This window comes from Euprymna scolopes, chromosome 1 (assembly GCF_053919585.1).
Source record: "Euprymna scolopes isolate OS-2025 chromosome 1, ASM5391958v1, whole genome shotgun sequence".
NCBI classification, from domain to species: domain Eukaryota; kingdom Metazoa; phylum Mollusca; class Cephalopoda; order Sepiida; family Sepiolidae; genus Euprymna; species Euprymna scolopes.
In genome coordinates this window covers 194,325,058-194,350,539 of record NC_136482.1, presented here as the reverse complement: position 1 = coordinate 194,350,539, position 25,482 = coordinate 194,325,058, and the positions used below count along the sequence as shown (strand labels likewise).

At 35.6% G+C, this 25,482-nt stretch overlaps 1 protein-coding gene across 5 annotated transcripts in view; it reads left to right on the top strand.

Annotated features, from left to right (window-relative positions):
* LOC145278893 (follistatin-related protein 1-like) overlaps positions 1–25,482 on the top strand; it is a 762,811-nt gene that overhangs the window by 736,679 nt on the left and 650 nt on the right. For all 5 annotated transcript variants that reach the window (XM_080130700.1, XM_080130698.1, XM_080130699.1 and 2 more), the window contains 3 exons: positions 14,079–14,142; positions 17,176–17,240; positions 21,076–21,311. In XM_080130700.1, coding sequence (XP_079986826.1) covers positions 14,079–14,142; positions 17,176–17,240; positions 21,076–21,311 — 365 coding nt within the window. The remainder of the gene's footprint in view (positions 1–14,078; positions 14,143–17,175; positions 17,241–21,075; positions 21,312–25,482) is intronic.

The following is a 25,482-nucleotide window of genomic DNA, read 5'->3' as shown; positions in this document are numbered from 1 at the left end:
ACACTGTAAGGCGGGGTAAATACGATTTTTTGGTCTCGGTTAATGGAGGGGAAATCCTTCATGGGTGATACATGTCTTTTATTTTTATTATAAACTTGAAAAAAAACTTATCCTAGGGCAACCGTGTTCCAAAGTTCTACTGTATATATAAATGTATATTAAAAAATTCTAAATATTTTACCAAGTTTACAAATTAAACACTTTTGTAATTATTAATCTATACGAAACTTTGATTTTATGTTCAATACAAGCAGGCCGCCCGGGGTAGCATTGTCGTAAAATACGGATAAATATTAATATATTAATATTTAATATATACGCATAATATATTAATTTACAACAGCATCCGAAATATATGCATGTGAGTACAAGGTGGAACGATAAAATTGTCACCCTAAAGAAAAATACACTACAGATTCATTTTACATTTTTTATTGGAAAAGTCAATTCATATAACTTGAATATGTAATAGAGCTGACATCTATGCAATGTAGCCACCTTCAGCCTCACTCACCGCTTCGATACGGGTCAGAAACTGGGAGCATGCCTTTTAAACAATCGCCGGCGGGAGCTCGGATGGCAGCAATCAGGGTGGCTTTGGTATTGTGCGAGGTCATGTTGGTGATGTTCTCGACATATGAGTAAACTAAGTATTCAACGGTTCAAGTCGTGAGGAGGGGGTAGTGAGAAAAGGATACAAAGTCGTAGCACTCTTTCTGAAGCCAAGCCTGGGTCTCTTTGGACTTGTGAGCCGGTGCCATGTCGTGCTGCACCCTCAGAGTCTCCCATCGACTACCTGATTGCATTGGGGGATCGCCACACTCTTCATTTATAAATAGTTCACTTCTTGTAAGTAAAGAAATAATACTTAAACTGAGATCGAAATCAAAACCTAAAAACAGTGAGTCAAGTACGATAACCATTAGGCCAGCTTGTCATAAAACGTGTTTTCAAACGTACTTATTCTTAACATAAAGAAGCTCTCATGTGAACGATTTAAGCATGCGTATTCGTAAAACAGTTAGCAAATAGATAAAATATCCGATCAACCCCACGGTTAAATTGTTCCATTTTGACCGCCTAGTAGCCTTTTGTTCCGAATGAAAACCGATTGAAAAGTTTTCTGCGTGTATCCTATATACTAACTTTTAAGTTTAAAGATAAAAATTTCGTTGAGTATATAGGTTGAGAAGTGTTTTCACGCACCCATATATCCTCACTTTTATAAATATGCTGGATGTACCTGGCGTTGCCCGGGTACATATGTATAATGCAAAACATTAAATTCCTTTAAAAAAAAATAAAGTAAAAAACGGAAAGAAACTGAAACATATGCATACGAGTATTATGTTTTTTTTTTAATAGTTCACTTCTTGTAAATAAAAAAAAGTACTCGCGCTGAGATCGAAATCAAAACCTAAAGACAGTGAGTCAATGATAATAATCATTTAACATATGAGCCATTAGATCGCATGACATGATCTTTAAAAATGTTTTCAAACTTACTTATTCTTAATATAATCTAAGCGATTCGCGCATGCGCAGTCGTGAAACCATTGATAAACAGATAAAAATCCGATTTCCCCGCCTACGTACTAATTTTTCAATTTTGACCCGTAAGCAGTCCTTTTTACAGATGAAAACCGATTAAAATTTTTCCACATATCTGAATACTCTTTGTACGAAATTTAAATTCGTTGAGTATATAGGTTGAGAAGTATCCTCACAGACACACACATCCTCACATTTATAGATATATCAGCAGGCTTCCCGGCGTTACCTAGTTCAGTAAGTAAAAAAAATATCTGAGCTGACATCGAAACCAAAACCTAAAGTACGATAACCATTAGGTCTGCTTGACACGCTCGTTAAAAAGTGTTTTCATAAGTATTCTGCCATGCGAACGATTCACGCATGCACATTCGTGAAACAGTATGCAAACAGATCAAAAATCAATCTTTTAATTTTTACCCCTTTAGCAACCCTTTTTTTTCGGATGAAAACCGATAAAAAAGTTTTTCACTTCTCTGAATACTTTATATACCAAATTACAAGTCTATAGATAAAAATAAAGTTCGGTGAGTATATAGGTTGAGATGCGTCCTCACACACATTCTCACTTCTGAAACCCATCATCTCATTAGAAACTATGAACAATAAAGTAAGTAATTAATGAACACTCGTTTTAAAAGATTCTTTTTAATCAAGTCAACGACGGGTACTTCTGCTAGTATATATCTATCTATTAGCTATATATATATGTATATATATATATATATATATATATATATATATATATATATATATATATATATATATATTAAATTTATTTATACAAACATTTAATATACCTGCTCTGTTCACTCATTGAGCACTCTTTGGTAGACACATGTTGTTTCATTGGATGTACTTCTAGGAAACTAAACTCTACTGGCTATATATATATATATATATATATATATATATATATATATATATATATATATATATATAAGTGAACGTGTCTGTGTGTGTGTCTGTGTACATTTCCCGACACAATAACTCTGTCAATTTTAAGTCTACAGACTCGAAATTTGATATACAGGGGAAAATCTTTGTGATCGATTTTCGGCCAGAAATTCAGCTATTAAGGGGTCAAAGTCCAACGGATTGACCTTTGAGAACTCTACCAAACTCATCCGACAATTTTGGGTCTAAACACTTGAAATTTTAGATATAGGTTCCTTGGACATGGATCTAACTTCATAACTTGATTTGATCCCCAAACAATAAATTTTAAGGGGTCATGATAGGGGTCAAAGTTTTTTAAAAATTGACCTCTGCGGTCTCTACCAAATTACTCAGACAATTTCTGGTCTAAACATTTGAAATTTTAAGTAAAGGAGATTCAGAGATATATCAAGCTTTTTAATCGGTTGTGGTCGAAAATTTGAGTTACCAATATATAAATGTATGTATGTATGTATGTATGTATGTATGTTTGCCTAAAACTTTCGACAGAGGCGACAGATTTTACCAAGATCAGTATCGTTTTGAAGTTCGACTTTTCAGACGACAAATATCGAAAAATTGGCAAAAAACATTAATATCTCCCCTTCAATTGGATATTTTCTACAGAGGGGTGCTTTTTTCAACGATATTTTCGAAAGTCACCCCCTCTTTTCGATTGTCTAGTCTTAATTAAAACCTACCTCCCTTCCGGTTCGGCGGCGGCCGTAACAGCAAAGACGTCAGGTTTTCTCCCGTTCTTTTCCTCCTTTGCGGTACGGGTTCGAGCCTGCCTTCCTACTATCACATTTTTATTTGCTCAATATACACCTCCAGACACCCGAGCAACGCCGGGCACCCATGCTAGTATATATATATATATATATATATATATATATATATATATATTTATATATATATATATATATATATATTTTAACCAAAAAATTTAATATATTAAAATTCATGTAATGTTCATATACCAATAAAATCAAAGTCAAAATTAATTGAATCGATTAATTAAGCTTCATAATTATCAGTTTTCATAATCGAACAGGTGTAAAATATTTTTGAAAAAATCAAGATGACCAAATATAAAATAAGAACATCATTTCGTGTATTTTCTTATGCATTACAATAGTCTCATAACCATTTGGACAAATTTAAGTATATCATTAAAAATTATTCCCAAAATAGCTATTCTTCAGACAGCAAAAACACTAGTTAGATCAAACAGTTGTACCGACCTTTATACTGCTCACGTATTTGTGTATGAGCAGTGTAGAGGTTGGTACAACTGTTTGATATCTTTATATATGTATAACTAGTGTATTTTGCTGTCTGAAAAGTAGCTATTTGGGGAATATTTTTAAATGATATAATATTAAAACTTCCAAATGATCATGAAACAATTGTAACGCATAATTCTCTTATATCCGGATTGCACAGTAGTAGTAGTAGCAGTAGCAGTAGTAGTAGTAGTAGTAGTAGTAGTAGTAGTAGTAGTGGTAGTAGGGGTAGTAGTAGTGGTAGTAGTAGTAGTGGTAGTAGTAGTGGTAGTAGTGGTAGTAGTAGTAGTGGTAGTGGTAGTAAAACCGTTGTTTTGTTTATTTAAATAATTTACTTTTAACGAGTCAGAATTAAAGCGGAAGTTACTGCGCAGCGAACGTTGGACAGCGGAAATGCCAACGACAGCGGCGATCGCTAAACGTAACTGTTGGCATGGGAACGCGAGGCAAGAAATTCACAATTTATGTTTTGAATGTAATATAAATTTACTACTAATTTCAATATGTCAATCAATATTGTATCCACTTCTATTAAAGTATGAAGGAACAAAAGAAATATAGTGTATTCATTAATATCCGTAAATACAATATTGATTGAATATCGAAATTACAATGAAACCCCCAGTATACGGCATTAAAAAAATTAGTAACAAAATACAGTACAGTATATAATACACATGTATATACAGTCCTGGTCAAAATCATAAGACAACTTAAGAAAGTAAGCGTTTACGCATAATATCACATTTTTAATCAAACAAATGGTTGAAACCATTGCCAAAAGGGAAAATATGATCGAAAAAAATGAAATCTGCTTCATTCGAAACCTTAACCCTGATTTAATAATTATTTTTTAAAGTGGTCTTATGATTGACCAGGACTGTATTCCAATAACATTATAAACACCACTGTAAGGCAAATACCGTAACCAGGGGCGGAAAACATCATATTCCACATCATAAAACCGTATCCTAGGGCTACCGTATCCCGGGGTACTACAGTATCATTGAATTAATGTCGTTTAGCTTTATGTTACAAAGAACGTGCATCAATTTGGAAAGACGGGAGAAATGGACGAAGAAAAATACGAATGAAACGAAAAGGTCTAAAACTCAAACATTTGTCATTCGCTGTAACCATGATCCTAACGCCATTATATATATATTGTTAGCTGAATCTGGAAATGAAACAATAACGATTGTGTAATTTTACCCAACGCAACCAACACGTTGTAGTCTCAGCCGCAAAGGAGACAAAAGAATAGGAAAGAACTTCAACTCGCTTTATTTATATCCTCATTCTCTCGTTTCTGCTGTGACATCGATCACGTGATCGTCTTCTCAGTGAGAATTAAGGGGGCTATGTACAAAGAGAAACTATACAAGGGGAAACCGATGAGGTCCGACCAGCGACTGTCCAAGGCCGCCTTGAAGCCTTTATCTTTTCCTTTTGTGTGTGTATATATATATATGTGTGTATATATATATATGTATATATATATATATATATATATTCGAAAAATACAAGTTTTCAAAGGAAATTTTTTTATTTGAACAAAGAATACAATTCAGCGTACTTTCCTTAACCCATTGATTTTCGATATCGGCTCATCTCTTCATAGGAAAAGTCATTAGCAAAATATTAGATCTGATGTGAAATATGTTTGCTATCTAGCACATACAAAGAAAATATATTAAAGATTAAATCTTTTTAAAGGACATAAAGAAACTAAAGGTTAAAACAAAAGAAAAAATATGAAATTATGGTTTCCGAGTAAAGTGGTAATCGTTGAATAGAGTGGAATGATTTTGTACAACTTGAAGAAATCCACATTGAAGGTAAATTCTTGATACCAAATGCTTCAATAATCTGTGCTCCTGTTCGCCTCCGGATTCTCACACACACACACACACACACACACACACACACACACACACACACATATATATATATATATGTGTGTGTGTGTGTGTGTGTGTGTGTGTGTGTGTGTGTGTGTGTGTGTGTGTGACTACTGCATTTAATCACATAAATTAACATACGAACAGATAAATTTATGCGTAAACTTTAAGTATTTACTTCAACAGTGCTCAATACGCTGATAGAGCTAGGAAGTAAGTTATAAAATATATATGGCAATATTCCGCGTTTAATCTACGCTAGGATTCATATATATATATTATAACTTACTATATATATATATATACAAATATATATATATATATATATATATATATATATATATATATTAGTGGACTGGCAATGCCACGGGTGAGACAACTAAGCAAAAAAATACGAAGCAAAATTCATCCAGAAATAGCAAAACTAAAGTTGGCTTGCTAGGACACTATACATATATAAATGTATGCAAATCTGTGCATATTTTATTCGTTGGAAAGTTTACTTTCTTTTTAACCGATTGTCATAATATTTTAATCATTGACTAACATTATAATCTTCTAGAAGCCTGCAAATTTTCATGTAGTTTTTGACCATAGAATCAAAAAACAGGATGATTCCAGAATTCAATTTGGCGACGAGTCTAGATAAATCCAGATGTAGATCTACGACTTTTAGGGGCAATTTTATAAGTTCAAAATCTCGGCAACTACTCATCAGATTTTAACAAATGAAGGCTCGTCGGAAAGTTAATGACATGAATCGTGTAGTCGGCTATATGACATTTGCTCTTAAGGTTGCACATTACTATTTCAAGAAGTGGGGGGTCACTTTTTTATAATAATTTTACGTATAATGAGCATCCACTTTATGGCTACCTTGGCTATTAAGCAGATGTTCATTTTACGTTAAATTAATATAGACTCTTCCGTAGAATCCCGACTGGAGGTTTAGGCAAAACTAAGTTATCCCAAATACACACAGATGATTTTTTTATAGTGCTAAATATAGTCGGTGTAATGGCTGCCACAAGACAGAGTATAAAGTAGACCTCATGTTTTACAACATACTTTTCCTTTTCCTAGCTGCATGCCTTAACGAACACTGAAATTGCATCGCTCCCACTGGTTTTAATGAGGCAGTAACTCGGATATTTCTACGGCTCCGCACAATAAATACAGCGCTTAGTATTCCAAAAAGTGAACTGATCAACCCTAACCCTAACCCTTACCCTAACTTTGTCGATCTATTGAAAAGCGTTGTGTCACCATAATTTGATATATATATATGTGTGTGTGTGTGTGTGTGTGTATGTGTGCGTGTGTATGTGTGTGTGTATATGACCTGCCAATGCTACAGTGGAGACAACCAAAGCAGCCAAACTGAAGCTGGCCTGCAGGACACTATTCGGGCATATTTTATTGGGTTGAAAATGTAGGTTCTTTTTACCAATTGTCATAAAATTTTAACGATAGAATAGTATTATAATCTACAAAATGCTTCAAATTTTCAGGTTTCGTCTTATTAAACCATACATATAAAAGCATTTAAATATTCAGTTTGGCTAGCAATATATATACGAGGGGGAGCAACGAAACTTGACACACTTATAAGTCTTTCTCTACATAGGAACCACCCAGAGTTATGCATTTCTCCCATCGTTTGATGCAGCTCTGGTGACCGTTTTTCTAGAACACTCCAGGTTGGTCCTCCAACCACGACGTGACTTCAGAAATCAAGGCTGCATCGTCTGGGAAACACTTTCCTTTCAAAAACAACTTCATGGCCGGGAAGAGGTGAAAGTAAGAGGGTGGAAGGTTAGGAGAGTAGGGAGGATGAGGGAGGATTTCATAACCACACGCACGTGCTTCCGATCTGGCGACATGCCAGAGAGAGACAGAAATGATGCTTATTTCCTTAAACCATGGATTTTCAATAATGGCTCAGAAGAAATGATATGAGCCATTATTAAAAATCCATGGATTAAGGAAATAAACATCATTTTTCTCTATATATTTCTTGTTTCAAACAATAAATTGTTGACTTTAATGTATGTGTATATATTCTGATTTACAGAATTTAATTTTAATCATTAAACATATATATATATATATAATGTATATATAATATATATATAATATATATATAATATATATATAAAGCGAGTCTCGCTGTTTATTTGTTTGTTTGTAAATAAACAAGCAGCTCGAGCACTGTAAAAGCGGTGGGAGAATGTTTATTTAAATAGACATCTGTTGAGGTCATTTGCAAGCACCGCTCTTATGGGTCAGTGGGTAGAATTGCTGACTATCAACGTAATGGTTGTAGGTTCAATCCTCGGCAAGAGAAAAGTGCAAGTCTAGCCGTACTGATATAACGAAAAGAAACTGCATGTGGATGACTATATATATACTACCCTTTTGATAATTTAAGAAGTTCCAAATTTGATCGACTATTGATCAGAATTTAACAAATAGAAGGCTTGTTGGAAAGGTAATAACCTGAAATGTATAGTGGGCTATGTGACATTTACCCGTAAGGTCGCACATTAAAAGGATCATCCAGAGCTTATTTTTGGCACGTTTTTACAACCATAAAATGTTTCAATCGTAGTCATTTGTTTTCCTAGTTTTCCATATGAATTACAAAATATCTGATGTTTCCTTCAATACTCTGGCCTTGATAGAGGCGAGACTAAAACTTACTGCTATGGTTTCAAATGATCTGAAACAATAGCAAGGGGGAGACTTTACAAGGGGCGTGCAATAAGTAATGCCCCTGACCCACTTCCAATTGTCTGATCTAGCTAAAATTTTGCATGTGCGATGATTTATATCTCTACGGGTAACGTGGCAAATTACAGCTCTGAACTAATTGTGATTTCTATTTTACAGGTGTTTGAACTGAGGCAGGTGTGAAATGGAGCCTGTTGAATGTTGAGCAGTGATCCGGTTTTCGTATTTGAAAGGACGCACACCACAGGAGACTTTTGATGAAATGAAAGAAACTTATGGTGATAATGCCCCATCATATGACCTTGTAAAACGCTGGCATCGTGAATTCAAACATGGCCAGAGGTCTGTGGAAACAGCTCCCAGACCTGGTCGCCCCCCTTCTGCCATTGATGAGGCATTTGTCCGTTAAGTTGAGGCTGCCATTTTGGAAGATCGGCGCATTACTATTCGCCAAATAGCCCAAGATGCCAAGATCAGTACAGGATCTGTGGAAACTATCATTCATGACCATTTGCATATGCATAAGGTGTCTGCCAGATAGATTCCCAGGTTGCTCACACCATTCCAGAAGTGAGAACACATCGAGTGCTCGAGGATGGATTTGGAGGTGTGCCAAGAAGATGAGTCAAAATTTTTCAAAAGACTGATTACACAGGATGAAACCTGGGTCCATCACTATGATCCGGAGACCAAAGCGCAGTCAATGCAGTGGAAGCACTTGGACTCACCACCTCCAAGAACGCAAAGGTGCAGCCCTCCGCTGGCAAGGTCATGCTCAAAGTCTTCTGGGACCAGGATGGAGAAGGGATGACAGATTTTCTGGCAAAGGGTACCACAATTACAGGAGCCTATTATGCTTCACTTTTGAAGAAATTAAGGGAAGCTATCAAAATCAAGAGGCGGGGCAAGATCAGCAAATGTATCCTCCTCCTACAGGACAACGCTCCGGTCCACAACTCGCATATCGCCAAATCAGAAGCACGGGCGTGAGGTTATGATATCCTTCCTCATCCTCCCTACTCTCCTGAGCTTCCACCCTCTGACTTTCACCTCTTCCCAGCCATGAAGTTGTTTTTTAAAGGAAAGCGTTTCCCAGATGATACAGCCTTGATTTCTGAAGTCACGTCATTGTTGGAGGACCAACCTGGGGTGTTCTAGAAAAACGGTCTCCAGATCTGCATCAAACGATGGGAGAAATGCATAACTCTGGGTGGTTCCTATGTAGAGATAACTGTGCCAAGTTTCGTTGCTCTACTGCTATGTGAAGTAGGTCAGGGGCATTACTTATTGCACGCCCCTCGTACACCAAGTATGTCTCATATGTTATACCTTCTCTCTTTGGTTTTCATACCTAAAGTTAATTTCACAGTGTATAAGGACTATTTGATACTGTAGATATTCATTATATTATATATTTTACCCTATTTCCAAAAGTGGGGAAATATAACATATGAAAAATATTTGGAATCAAGTCTCCCCTTGCTGTTATTTCAGATCATTTGAAACCATAGCAGCAAGTTTTAGTCTCTCCTCCATCAAGGCCAGAGATTTGGAGGAAATATATATATATATATATATATATATATATATATATATATATAAGAAATTCATTTTTATACTATGAAAAGGTTAGTAATTGCAATTAAGAATAGGAAATTGGATCAAATTTTTGTAACATGTCTTCTTCCTAAGATTAAGGGTGGTGGTGTTTGATCAACACTGCTGGGGAGCCATGATGTAATATACTGTTTTGTTTTTAAATCCCCGAAACAGTGTTTCATGGTAAACAACTGATGATCCCTTGAAAAATAAAAAAAAATTGGTATTATAGTAAATTCGAGAGAGTTGATGCAGTGATTGCAGGTGATTAAATGACTTACTGACTAGATGGGTTTTTTTTTAACGAATGATAAAAAGTATTTTTGTATAGTTTCAAATGTTAAAAATTTCAAAGACTATATATATATATATATATATAGAGAGAGAGAGAGAGAGAGAGAGAGAGTCATCAACATACAGTCCTGTTTCGTTGTATCAAAACTCATCAGTGCTGCTAGATTAGCACCTCTCTCAAGCCAAGATTGAACCTAGAACCATCGCGTTGGCAGTCAGCAGTTCTAACGATCGACCCACGGGAGCGGCGCCCGTAAATAATCTCGCCAAATGTCTACTTAAACAAATATCCGTCCACCACTCGTATAGTGCTCTAACCGTTTTGTTTATAAACAAAGGGCGAGCGTCGCATTTTTCAGCCAATTAAGTAGCGGACATATGTGCATGCATGTTTTACTGGAATTCCATTTCAAGGATAACACCTCATCAGGTCAAAAACAGAATCAATATGGAAACGAGAGTCAAAATTACATATATGTGAACAATAATGATTGTATAATAAACAGACTAGGTACAAGCTCTGTCCTGCATTGAGCACTCTTTAATAATCACCCGAGTTTCATTGGATTTGCGTTTAGGAAACCAATCGATCCAACCAATACGCACACACACACACACACACACACACACACACACACACACACATATATATATATATATATATATATATATATATAGATAGATAGATAGATAGATAGATAGATAGATAGATATAGATATATATATAAGTTTCGTGGTTCAATTTCAAATTCTGAAAAAACAACATATAGAGACATATATTCGATTTAAGAATTTATTGCTTGACAAAAGGAATATATAGAAGGGGTTATTTTAATTTCCTTAATCCACAGATTTTCAATAATGGCTCATATCATCAGAGGAAATGAAATGCGGTTAGCAAAATGTTCAGCTGCGAATAGACGTTATTTTGCTTTTCAGCACAATTGGTCATGGGCCTATTTTCTGCCCACCCGGATTTATAACCCCGAATGACATTGGACTACCCATGTTTTATCAACTTCTCTTTTCGTATAATTTTCTCCATATAATTATCTACAACACTCAAAAAACTATTTTCAATATATGTGCTGAAAAGCAAAATAGCGTCTATTCGCAGTTGAACATTTTGCTAACCGCATTTCATTTCCTCTGATGATATGAGCCATTATTGAAAATCTGTGGATTAAGGAAATTAAAATAACCTCTTCTATATATTCCTTTTGTCAAGCAATAAATTCTTAAATCGAATATATGTGTCTATATGTTGTTTTTTTTTTCAGAATTTAAAATTTATCCACGAAACTTATATATTGCTCTATATTGAGCTTTTCTTTTTTGGCTAAGATCTCCTTGAAAGTATTTCTTTAAGTAATATCTATCAGGATTATTCGTCTGAATTCTATCAGTGTCTTATCTAGCTTATATATATATATATATATATATATATATATATATATATATATATAACTACTTAATTTACTCACATAAAATTAATATACAAAAGTATAGATTTATGCGTAAGCTTTAAGTATTTACTTCAAAAGTGCTAAATGCGTAGGTAGAGCTAGTTTGTAATTTATAATTATGGCGATTAAGCTACACTGAATATTCCGCGTTTCTTCCACTCTAGGACTCTTCAGGCTTATATTAATTATTATTATTATTATTATTATTATTATTATTATTATTATTATTATTTCTGCTAGTGTTAGTTTTACTTAATTATATATATATATATATATATATATATATATATATATATATATATATCGTAGGCTTTTACGAGTCTTCAGAATTCCAAACAATATTGTATAAGTAACAAACAAAAGATATGAAACAACATTCACTTTGATATAGGACACAAAGCATACAGTTCCAAACGGAAACGAAGTTCTAATATCAGACGCAATTTTTATACCAACAAGGATAAGAAATATTATATTATAGGTAATATTATGTCAAAGAAATAACCGCAAGAAAAATACGAATTAACAGAAACATAATTAAACACGTAACAAAATAAATAAAATACAAGAGATAAGAACTGCATTACCGTTAGCTTTATTTTATTTTATTATTAATCAATATCTCTATATTAACACCGCTTTCTAAGTCTGTTTTTGTGCAAATATAATGTCTGTGTATTCCTTATAAAGGATTAAAGAATTTATATCATCTAGAAGTCTATTAGAGATTTAACTTTACCTTAGAATACAATAGAATTATTCGCCAATTTTAAGTGCACTTAAGGTGAACTATGAGGGCATAACCCTATCTAGATATTAATTTACTTGTCCATACGTCCAGTGTCACAAAAACAAACATCGTCATCTCAAAAATTAATTAATGGGAAACGAATTACCTCCCTTTACAGTCGTTCTTTACCAGTTAAAAATCATTAAAACCGTTTGCTCTATGAAATTAAAAAAAAAACATGGCTGTCTGTTTACGGTTTCATATTGGCTATTTTATTTTATAATTTAAAAAGTCATGTTGAGTTTTATTTTATTATAGTTTCTATTTGGATTTTTTTTTAAATCTGTATTCACATGTTTCTTTATAATTTATACAAAAATTATCCAGAAAAAAAAAAACAAAAAACAAAACAACATGTTGTGTGTGGAATTTTCAATCAGTTATTTTTAGCTTTAAATGTTTTAAGAAGAATTTGCTAAAAAATTATTTTAAATTAGTCGTTATTTGTTTTTTTTTTGTTTTTTTGTTGTTTTTTTTTTTCGTTTTACTTATAATGTGTTTAAAATATATGCAACCACTGTGGAATTTCCATGGTTTTTGCTAGTATAATCTATTTTATGAACGCTTATGCATGAAATATTCTAGAGAAAAACATGTAAGTGGTAAAGTAGGATTTCTGGTCAAGGTTCACTCGAGATCGTCCGAGTTCTGTCTATATATTTATTCGCTTCCCCACGAAAGCAAAATATCACACAAGGCTGTTTTTAATGTGGGGGATAATCAGCTCCCCAAAAAGGGGCACTCTGGAAGTAGGCTAAAATGAAATTGCCTTAATATAAAAAGTTTTCCCCTCTATTGATTAAGAACAATAATTCATTTGAGTGTAGCATCAGAACAGATACTACACTCTGATTCTGGCCTGTGTTCTGTATATAAAAAAATTTAGTTCTCTCCCACTGCAAGAACTGTGACACCGAGGTCGGAGAGTGGGATTGAGAAGTCAGCATCCCCGAGGAGAGGCAGTCTGACCTGCAAAAAGCGCCTGAGCAGCCCCGTCGGCATTCCTCGGTGAGGGCGCCTCGGGCGATTAGCAATTTTGTCCCTGTCTCGCCAATGCGGTTAGACTAGCACCTCTCCCAAGCCGAGGATTGAACCTAGGACGATCGCGCTGGCACTCGGCAGTTCTAACCATCGACCCACGGAAACGGCGCCTATAAATAACCTCAACAAATGTCGATCTTAAACAAACATTTGTCCACCACTTTTATAGTGCTCAAACCGCTTGTTTACAAACAATGAGCCTCGCATTGGAACAGAATCCCCTTAAAACTTCAAATGCGTATATCCTATCTTTGTAACGAGTGTTATTTTAAGAGTCAACTTAGTAAATAGCTGAACGGTGTAGTTGGGAAAATATAGGTTTGAAAACATCGAGTGTGAAAGTTCATATTATAATCCTTCATCTCCCAATTATTTTAAAAATGATATCAAATAATTTTTACGTTGTCAGACAAATGAATGCACGCACGCGGCTGACATGCATATGAAATAAATTAATGTTTGTTTTGTTTCTTTTCAGAATGTTCGCTAGAGGGTCGGCTTTACAAAGACGGAGCCGAAACAAAAGTCAGCTGTAATACTTGGTGAGTTCTTCAAGTTTCATTTGTCCATTTTGTTTTTGTTTTTGCTTTCTTTGGTAAGAATTTTGCAACTATTCACCCCCCCTCATGGATTTCGGAAACGAAAACTTTTATTAATTTACCTTTTACATGAATTATTTTATTTACATTTTTCATCAGAAATTTTATCATAATTTATATCGTTTGTCTTCAAATTAGTCTCTTAAACGACCGATGTACACTCCGGCCTACTTCATAGGCATATTTCTACATAAATAGACCCTATGCTATGGATTATAAATATAAAAGAAAAGTAAACGATATCTATTTCCAATGAAAGCAAGCAATTAATCTCTTTTTCTCTTCTCTTCTTCTTCTATCTTCTATCTTCTCTATCTATATCTATCTTCTATCTATCTATCTTTCTTCTATCTATCTTCTTCTTTCTATCTATATAAATATAATGAACCCATTTTTCCCCTCCAACTTTGACCTAATAGGATTAAAAATCATGACATTAATGCGTACAGATTGTAGCACAGTATCTGAGGTTTGCTGTAGGCTATTACCTCTACAATTCCTCGACAATGGTACATTCCTATATTTTTTCCGGTGAGAATCCACTGCCAAAATCGTTTAGATTCAATGGAAGTTGCAACATCTTTTCTCTCAATTAGATTCCTCCTCTCTCCCCATTTACACTGCAGCGGATACGTTCACAAGGAACACTACGAGGAAACACACCGGTTTGGAATCGTACAAGGTTACTTATGCCGTTTCTTTTTTTTATCTTCTTTCTCTGATTTATGCTTTCTGTTTTTTCCATAATAAAATAGAAATAAAAAATTAAAAAAAAAAAAAAACGCGAAAACGCGATTACTATTATTGTTTTCTTTTTGTTTTTGTTTTTTTTTCATTAGTGTAAGACGCAATCTGCGAGACTAACCGGATTTTACTTCTGGTTTTAACGACTCTAAAACAAACTTCACTGCGGAATTGATATTTGACCTAATTCACTTTTTATTTAATTCATCACGTTTTAATTTTTTTATTATTATTTATTATTTGTTTTTTTTGGGGGGGGCGCTTTCGCCTCAATGATTCGAGTTCGACCCCCCTCCCTTCAAACTTTTTAGGGATTTTTCAAACACACGGGCACCACCGGACCGTCCGTATTGCATTACGTTCATTTTTTTAATTGTTTTTTTTTCTTACACGATATTTTAAATAGTTTTACAATTATTTAAACAGGGTTATGACTTCGCTTTGTTTTCATTTTACACCTCCCCAACCATACACGCCTCTAGTAAACCAGGGCAACGCCGGGTACCCCCCGCTAGTATATATATATATATATATATATATATATATATATATGTGTGTGTGTATATATATATATATATACTAGCTTTAATATATTTTTATGCGCTTTAATGTAACATTTTTATTCATACAAATTACATATTTACCATTATAGAAACAATTCTCTATCGATTATTTTATTAAACCTAATATAGAGTAGTGAGATCAAAACTAATACATTTATATATATATACATGTGTGTGTGTATGTGTGTGTGTGTGTGTGTGTGTGACGTGGGTGCCATCATTTAGAATCGAAACTAAAATATGCAACCAGTTACCATCATTTCTTAGCATCTTACTTTCATTTTTTCACTAAAAAACGCTAACAACAAATCTTAAATTTCAAAGCGATAAAAAAAACGTGCATTCAAGTGGTTATTCATCGTGGCACATTTGTATGATACCAGACTGTCGATCCTAACCTATGCTTATAACGACTTAAAGCTAATGCTGATAAGGGCTTAAAGCTAGAAAAATGCATGTCCATAGGTATACTTTTATGCACGTAATATATATATATATATATATATATATATATATATATATATTAATCATTCCTTTTTTAAAAGATGGGCAATATGCATGCAAGCAATGTATACAGAGTTTTATAATATTATTAGACTACCCGTGACCCGTTGGGTCAGTATGTTATATTAGCTATGGAATTCATGTATGAGCGTGACACTTGTGACGTAAAGAAAATAGGGTTTTTTTTGACATAACAGAAACATTTCTATGAAGGTATATCAAAATGAAAAATCACGGACGGATCACTCAAACATGAAAAAAATTCCTCCCCTATTCGTGTAAAGTTAACTATTTTTCCGAATAATCGCTCAAAAATCAAAAATTAAACATGATTTACCTACGAATCGAACGCCGACGAAAGTCATTTAGCAGCAAAAACGCACATAAACCGACCGATGAGAAATATAGGAATGAAAAACCCATATTGGAATCCTTCAACCAAGTTAAAGAAACTTAAAATCTAGAAAAAAATAATAAAACCTGAAGCAAAAAAATAAAACCTAAATAAATAAAATAAAATAAAACTAATATTGAAACAGATTAGTAAATGCGTCAACAAATTCACCGTTCTTACACAAATATTTTGGATCTAGAAATGAAAACAAAAAATAAAAAAACAAGGAAGGAAGGAAAAGGGACGGATAGATAGATAGATATATAGATAGATAGTAGTAGTAGTAGTAGTAGTAGTAGTAGTAGTAGTCTTGGCTTTACTACAATTGTTCTGATGTTTGTCAACGGGTTAAATTTATTTAGTTGTAAGAAAATAGCGACAGTATAGTTGTAATAAAGAATAGTTGCAAAACACACCCACTCTTCCCATGTTAAATAATAATTTCAAAATAATAACGTAAATATTTCAGTGCGCAGATCAAAATCTGCAAAAGAAGAGATTTGTGTTTATTTGTTTACGCTGTTATGGATTAATGTTTATGCGCGTATGCGCAACCGAATGTCGTAAACCGGAAAGTGGGTTACATCACTCCTTACAAGGTCATTGTTGTTTTATAATTATACAGATAGATATCTAACAGACAAAATTATATATATATATATATATATATATATATATATATATATATATATATATAACTGACAAAATATCAATGCAGTCTAAAGGTATTTGATTCATTTTTATTAAATTTTCACCTTTTCGTTTTTGTAGCATCTGCGCGTGTGGCAACTGGGTATGTACCGGAACGCAATGTCCTAAGAAAGACGGAATGCCTGGTAATTATAAACTCCACATTTCTTTTCACGCAACTTCACTTTTACAAAAACAGATTCGTAAATAGTAACCCGGCATGAAAGAACTTGGTTTCATAAATTATCTGTTTAATTGTGTTTATATTTTCTTAAACAATATTTTCATTCAATGCTTTATTAACTTAAATGACACTATTTACCGACTTCTATAATTCCCCCTCTTTCAATCAACAAACTAATGTCGACCGTGCAGAACTTAAATTTGTATCCAAACTATTTTACAGCCCTGTCGATGGGGCATTAGAATACGCCGACTGCCTCCCTGCAGAGGGTAAAAGTCCCTCAATGGGGGTCCTGGATATCACCTTAAACTATATCCAGTGGCGAAGCCTCAGCTTGCGGGTTTTAGGGAGTGTGGAGCCACCCTTTAATTACCATTGCTCCCAGGTCCACTCTGACCTGGAGTGGTAGTACCTGTTAGGGTCCCAACTATGGTTTGAATAGAAACTGACGTGAAAACAATAAATATATTCTATTAAAAAAAATTTTCTTCAAAATCTTTGGATTCGGCATTAAATAACCCGAAAAGGGTTGATATGCCGTAAAACAAAAACAACCAACCAACCAAACTATTTTACATATCGTTGTACAACAAAACTTAACTTCAATATTCTAAAAGCACGCATTCATTTCACGTCATAAATACACCATAAATTTTGAGTTCTTACGTCTGTTTCGTTCGAAAAAAAATCAGAAAACATTATTATCAAGTCATTTTTATTTTCTTCGTTCATTTTCTATTGATTATTATATCCACAATTATAATTTTCACACACACACACACACACACACACACACACACACACATATATATATGTGTGTGTGTGTGTGTACATGAATAAAATATTGATTATAATGTCCACAATTATAATTTACACGCACACATATATATGCGCGTGTGTGTGTGTGTGTGTGTGTGTGTGTGTGTGTGTGTGTGTGTGTGTGTGTGTGTGTGTGTGTGTGTGCTCATTGGCTGATTAGGAAGGGTGCGTTGGAAACTTAAAAGCTAAAAACCCAATAGTATATAAAAACGCGAGACAACCACAGAATCCTCGTATAAGCCTGATGAATCCAGAGTGGATGAAACGCGGAATATTTTGTGTAGCTTATACTTACTATATATATATATATATATATATATATATATATATATATATATATATATATATATATATATATATATATTCAATTTTCACCCCAAACAAGGCACAGCACCACTTTGAAGTAGGGGGCTACTATCGGGGACATAAGTTGCAGAAGGGAGATAGGTAGCAAGATGTCTGTTCACATTACACTTGTACTTCTGCATGTCAGTACAGTTGGGGATGGAGAATCCCGGAAAGGAGTTTAAAAGTTTAGCAGTTCTGGGGAAGAAACTATTGGGGTAGAAGGCTTTCTTACACCTATGGATCACTACTGTGAAGGGGTGGGATTTAGCTGCTTGTCGGGTTTGTTGAGGGTATTCACGTCGAGGGGGTACAAGTGGTTGTAGTTCGTCAAAGCATTCACCATTAAAGTACTTTTAGAACAGGCAGAGGGATGCAACATTTCATCGATGGAACAGAGAGTAAAGCCTAGATGACAGTTCAGGACCTATCAGTTGGCAACTCCCTTTTGGAATCTGTGAAGAAGTGAGAGACAAGTAGCAGATGCACCAGCCCAAATGTGACAACAGTATTCCATACATGGGCGAATGGTGGCCTTATAGAGGTACAGAATACTTTCAGGCATAAGTAGCTTTCTAGCACGGTAGAGAGAGCCTACCTTCTTCGCAGCAGCCTTGGCAATGCTTCCAATGTATATATTCCAGTTCATGTTCCCCGTAAACATTAGGCCGAGGAGTTTAAAAGAATTACTTTCAGGTAATGTGTTCTTCACCATTGCTATTGGTGGTAGAGAAGGTTTCTTGTAATAATTGAAGGAAACAAGCCGAGTCTTGGCATCATTGAATGTGACCATCCATTTTTGTCCTCATCTGAGCTCCAATCCTAGTTCCCCTCGCCAATCTTTCACGATAAACACCCGTCTAGCTGAAACCATTGTCATTAATTTTCCCCACTCTTTATCTGTGCCTAAATCAAAGCGTAGATTCCATGAGCAAAGCTTCTTTTTTAGACGTGCACGACTGTGGAATTCTCTTCCGTTTGCCTGTTTCCCATCTGACTACAACTTGGATGTCTTCAAGTCCAACATAAACAAATTCCTGATGAACCGCCCCCTTAAGTAAGGCACTTTGTCGAATCTCAATTACTAACGATTACTACGATACTATACTATCCCATTGATTACTCTACACGTAATAACCCTTATCCCCGAGTGGCTTCTGGGCCTTGATAAGTGGTGACCTCTATGTCAAAAAGAAAATCAGTGTTTTCGTGAAGAAGGTGGAAAGGGCTTTTAGAGTAATAAATTGACGCCTTTTTCGACCACGTGGTGTCTAATAAAAAGTTATATTTTCTCCAGTCGAATATAAACGAGTAATGCTTCAACCTCGCGTGAACTCGTTTGTTAATTACCATCAAATCAAAAACAGAACGACTTGATAAGACTTTTACAAGCTGTGGTTGTAGTGGACGCATCGTTCTGCAATGAGAAACAATACCATATTACTGGTATATAAATATGGTATATAAATGTGTTTTGTTTAACGGTTGCGTTCAGACTTCCCAAAAAATCTCTCCTATTAGAGAATAAATTCTCACACTTTGCGTTTGTGGATTAATAAAGCAACAAACTATCCGTACTCTATTAAACTGTTTTGAATGCGGAAAATACTAGTCTAATTTATATAAACAACTGGAGAGCGTTTTTCGTTTTCATAGTATTTGGTGATTGCCCCAAAATATTAGTCTTTCATAATAAGATGTGGCTATGTTAAAAAATTGGAAAATAATTGACACAACAGTCAAAGGGAGATAATTAATTTTAGTTAGCAAGGGGAGGTAACCTATTAAAAATTCTTTTTTATGAAACAACACATGTGATAACGTTAAGAATTTAACAGGAACTGATTCCCTTAAGAATTTATTTAATTTCATTGTTTAACATGACAAAGCGTTATAGATGTATGGACTGACAGTATATATTTCATAGATATGTGGACGCGTTTATAATTAGATGCATACATTCTATGTGTGTACCTATCTATGAAAATGCTATTACAAACCTTAGCGTGACAGACCAACAGACTGACAATGTACTTAATAAGATACGATGTACTTAATAAGATATGGTGCGTCCATTTATATGAAAATGCGACTTAAAGTAAAATCGTGACAGATTGACGATGTGTGTAGAATTACTTTTAGGACGATTAACCGGAATCGGGAATCAAAAAATGTGTGTCTATTTTCCAATGCCCAAAACGATTCTTCTTACTGTTTCTATTTGTTTGCTTTTGTGGAAAATTTAATTTTCCACGACTCGTATCAATGATGAAATTATAAATATTTATTAATTTGAAGGAATCAGTAAAACTAAAATCTTTAGGACACACCCATAAGTCTAGTTTTACATTTACGAAAATATATGCACATATTACGTAGGTTTTTTTATGGTAATCCGACCTCCATAGGCAAATACTAATTCTATATGTGAAAATTTAAAAAGAGTCGGAATCGCAATCGGTAATTGTATCGGAATCGTGAAAAATATTGGAATCGTCCCATCATTATTGAAAGTATACCTACGAAAATAACACCATGCGTGCAAACACTAATAGTCCGCCCCTCATCAATAAAAACAGGGATGGGGGTGTAAATCACCAGCGGTGAGTCTCTGCATTTAATCCCCCGTATAGAATTCTTCCTTCCAGGTAAAATCAAGATGGGTCACCTGCCGTCACGCAAGGAGCGCCGAGTACTGTTAAAAGGGTTCGAGGCGAGCAAAGTGATTCCGATCAGCCGGGTGGAGAAGGAGCTGGAACGGTTGAGCACTCAGGAAGAGAATACGATGAAGCAGGTGGAAGAATTCGTGCAGCAACTGAAACACAAGGCGAGGCTGCAAGAGCGGAAACAGCATCAGAGTGAGATGCAGGTCGGTATCACGTGACTGCACTTAATTCTATTTTAGTTCTACATTCTTATGTTCTCTTGCATCTCGTTACATACAACACACATTTTTATGAACAAAATAGGTTTCAGTTGAACTATACAATCCAGCAGCGTTGAGCAGAGGATAAAATGTTGATATTCAGTCAGACAGATTCTAAATCACAATGAAGCAGGTTGCTTCATTTCTTTCGAATTGAAGTAGAATCCTATTAAATCTTAAGGGGTCTTCCATCCGATGATTCCATTTCTCTCTTTCAGAGGGATGTTTTTTCTCACTTTTACACTCCAAACAAGGCATTAGACAAACCCAACAAGCAGCAAAATCCCACCCCTTTACAGTAGAGATCCCTAGATGTAAGAAAGCCTTCTACTCCAATAGCTTCTTCCCCAGAACTGCAAGACTTTGGAACTCCTTTCGGGATTCTGCTTTTCCAACTGTACTGACATTCAGAAGTTCAAGTGTAATGTCAACAGATATCTTGCTGCTCAACTCCCTACATAGTATCCCTGCAACTTATGTTCCTGATAGTAGCCCCCTACACCAAAGTGGCACTGTGCCTTGTTTGGGGTAAAAATGAAATTTTAAAAAAGTATTGCACTTGGGTGTAAGGGGCTACTATTTGGGGCCATGTCCTCAAAGGAACTATGTTAGGAGATGGGCAAGATGTCTGCTTATATTATATTTAAATTTCTGTATGTCAATAATAATTAATTAACGGATACTCCAACTTAACAGCTAAATCTGACCCCCAAGACCGCCATGGGCATGGAATATGTGCCTACATTAAAAATGGCTTCCCATGTGGCAGGGATATCTCCAGAGAAGATCCTAATTTACCTTATATGTGCTTCCGGGTTGCACTTGCTTACACCACTGCATTTATATTTGCCCTCTATCGGCCCCATAACAGTGGAGTTACTATATTTAAGAGTATATCTGAGAAAATAGACCAGATCCTGTCTGCACATCCCTCGACTAACATCCACATCTGTGGTGACTTCAACGTCCATAAAGTGGAATAGCTGACCCATTCAAATAAGACAGACAATGAGGGGAGGTTTTGTCATGATTTTGCCATTGCTTATGACCTCACTCAGATTGTTTGCGAGCCCACCCGTGTGCCCGATACTACCGGTCAATATGCAAGCCTCCTAGACCTTTTTCTCTCAACTTCCCCTGAGCTATGTTCATGTTCCGTTCATTCTCCTCTAGGATCCTCCGACCACTCCATCGTATCAGTTAAGATAAAAATGAAATGTAATAAGTCCCCAGACGTACTCCTCCACCATACTGTATATCGATACTCTGTGGCTGACTGGGATAGTTTCCGTACATTCATATCTGATCTACCTCTGTATTCCATGTTTAAAAAGTATGTGTCCTCTATAGTATCAGATCTGACCGAATGGTTAATTGTAGGCATAGACAAATTCATACCATCTAAAAAATTCCAACAAAAACCTAACAGCCTGCTATGGTTCTCCCCTGAATGTGCTGCTGCTATCGCGCACAGAAATCACTTTTTCCATAGCTACCAACATAATAGTTGCACTGAGACTAAAGCTGCTTTCAGGAACGCCAGCAATCACTGTTAAAGAGTAATAAAAAATGCAAGAGAGCTATATGCCCAGTCTGTTAAGTTCAAAGTAGCTGATCAGGGGCTTGGTTCCCACCAGTTTTGGCAAATAACAAATAGGATCCTGAACAGAAGTGTGCATTCTATCCCAACCATTATCAATGGACCAGAGGTAATCTCGTCAGCATCAGACAAGGCCAAACTATTTGCAAAGAACTTTGCAGCTAATTCTACCCTATGCGACGAAGGCTATCAACTCCTCATATTTCCTCCTATAACACAGAACACGCAAGGTAACATACAAATATCTGTGCATGAGGTCGCCAAGCTAATCAAGACCCTTGATTCCAGTAAAGCAACTGGCCCTGACGGCATCCCAATTATAGTGTTAAAAAAGCTTCAACCAGAACTTGCTCCATTACTTACGAAACTATTTAAGCGTTGCCTTAATGAGAAGTGCTTTCTGACTCCCTGAAAAACCTCATCAGTATGCCTTGTATTTAAGAATTCAGGTGATAAGTCATCTCCCTCTCAGTACAGACCAATAAGTGTCCTGTGTGTTATGAGTAAGTTGCTGGAATCCATATAAAATCGAGAAATAGTCAGCCATCTCAGCAGAAATAACCTTCTTAGTGACACGCAATATGGTTTCCATTCTGCAAGATCTACCGCAGATGTGCTAACGGTTATATCTCACAGGATTAGTGAATCTCTTGACAAAGGCTTCCTTTCTAGGGCAATTGCTCTTGACATATCAAAGGTCTTTGACAAGGTATGGCATAAAGGCCTACTTCACAAGATTTCCAGCTACGGTATAACTGGAAATGATTTTCAATCATTAAATCATTTCTCTCCGATAGGCTCATAAGAGTAGTGGCAATGGCAAAAATCAGAGGCTTGCAGTATTAATGCTGGAGTCCCTCAAGGGTCAATCCTGGGCCGAACTCTCTTCCTGATCTACATCAATGATCTCCCTAAACGCATACTTAAATCATTCGTTGACATCTATGCTGATGACACGACCATCTACAGAAACACATCAAAGGCTGTAAATGACAAAGTTCTCTCTGATTCTCTCTCCTCTGATCTCGAGCGCATGGTTCAGTGGGGGAAGATGTGGCTGGTTACCTTTAATGCATCTAAAACCAAACTCCTATCTTTACATCATCAACGCTCTGATCCCCATCTGGCATCAATTGAAATGGATGGCTCTCGTCTAGGAGAAGCCCCATGTTTTGACAAGCGTCTGGGTTTGTCCTTTACTCCTGATCTTAAATGGAATACGTACATCAAGCCTGTTGCCAAGGTCGCTGGAAGGATGGTGGGATCCTTCTACCGCTCCAGAAGATATCTCACTACTGATAAAATTCTCTATCTATATAAAGGCCAAGTACGTCCAAGGATGGAATATTGCTGTCATATCTGGCCAGGAGCTGCTAAAAACTATCCTGCCTTAACAGAGTACAAAATAGATTTCATGGCTTAGTGGGGGATGCCCTTTTCTCTTCCCTGCAACTTCTCTCCCGTTGCGAGCCTATCCTTGTTTTATCGTTATTTCCATGGCGGGTGCTCGTCTGAACTCCAATCACTGGTCCCCCCCCCCCTCGCCAATCTTTCATGAAAAACACCCGTCTAGCAGAAACCAATGTCAAAAATTCCCCCCACTCTTTATCTGTGCCTAAATCAAAACGTAGATTACATGAACAAAGCTTCTTTCTTAGAACTGCACGCCTGTGGAACTCTGTTCCGTCTGACTGCTTCCCACCTGACTACAACCTGGATGTCTTCAAGTCCAACGTAAACAAATTCCTAATGAACCGCCCCCTTAAGTAAACACTTCATCAAATCTCCACACTAACGTACTGTACTTGCAATAACCCTCATCTCTGAGTGGCTTCCGGGCCTTGATAAGTGGTGACCACCGTGTAAAAAAAAAAGGAGTCAGGAAAACAGGAAGCAACGCAAGAATTCCAACATTTTGTAGTTCAAGGAAAGAAACTATTAGAGTAGAAGACGTTTATGCACTTAAGAACTATAGCAAAAAGAATCAGATTTTGTTTCTAATGGGTTTGATATTGGGTCTACGAGGTACGAGTGCTAGATCTTCATTAGAACTCATTCCATTAAAGTACTTGTAGAACAGATACATTGATTGAACAGGAGTTGTAGCTTAATTGATAATGCGGGACTGCTTAGATTTGGGACTTTTTTGGACTCCGATAAAGAGGGAGAAACTAGTGGTAGATTCACCAATCCAGTAGCGACAACAGTACTCCACGTATGGATAAATAGTGGCTTTGTAGAGATACAGGATACTCTCAGGTATGAGTATTTTTTAGTGCGGTAGAGGGAGGCTATCTTCTTTGTCGCTAACCCTAGAGAACATTCAAATGCTTCGGTCTAACATTGGCAAATAATATAAAAGATACGCTAAAGGCTGTTGGACGAAAAGTGGGCTCCCTCTACCGGGCTAGAAAACTTCTCACACTTGCTTTAATTATGTATCTCTACAAAGTCACTATCTTGTCACGCATGGACTATTATTGTCATATATGGGTTGTATTAACGATTACCCTC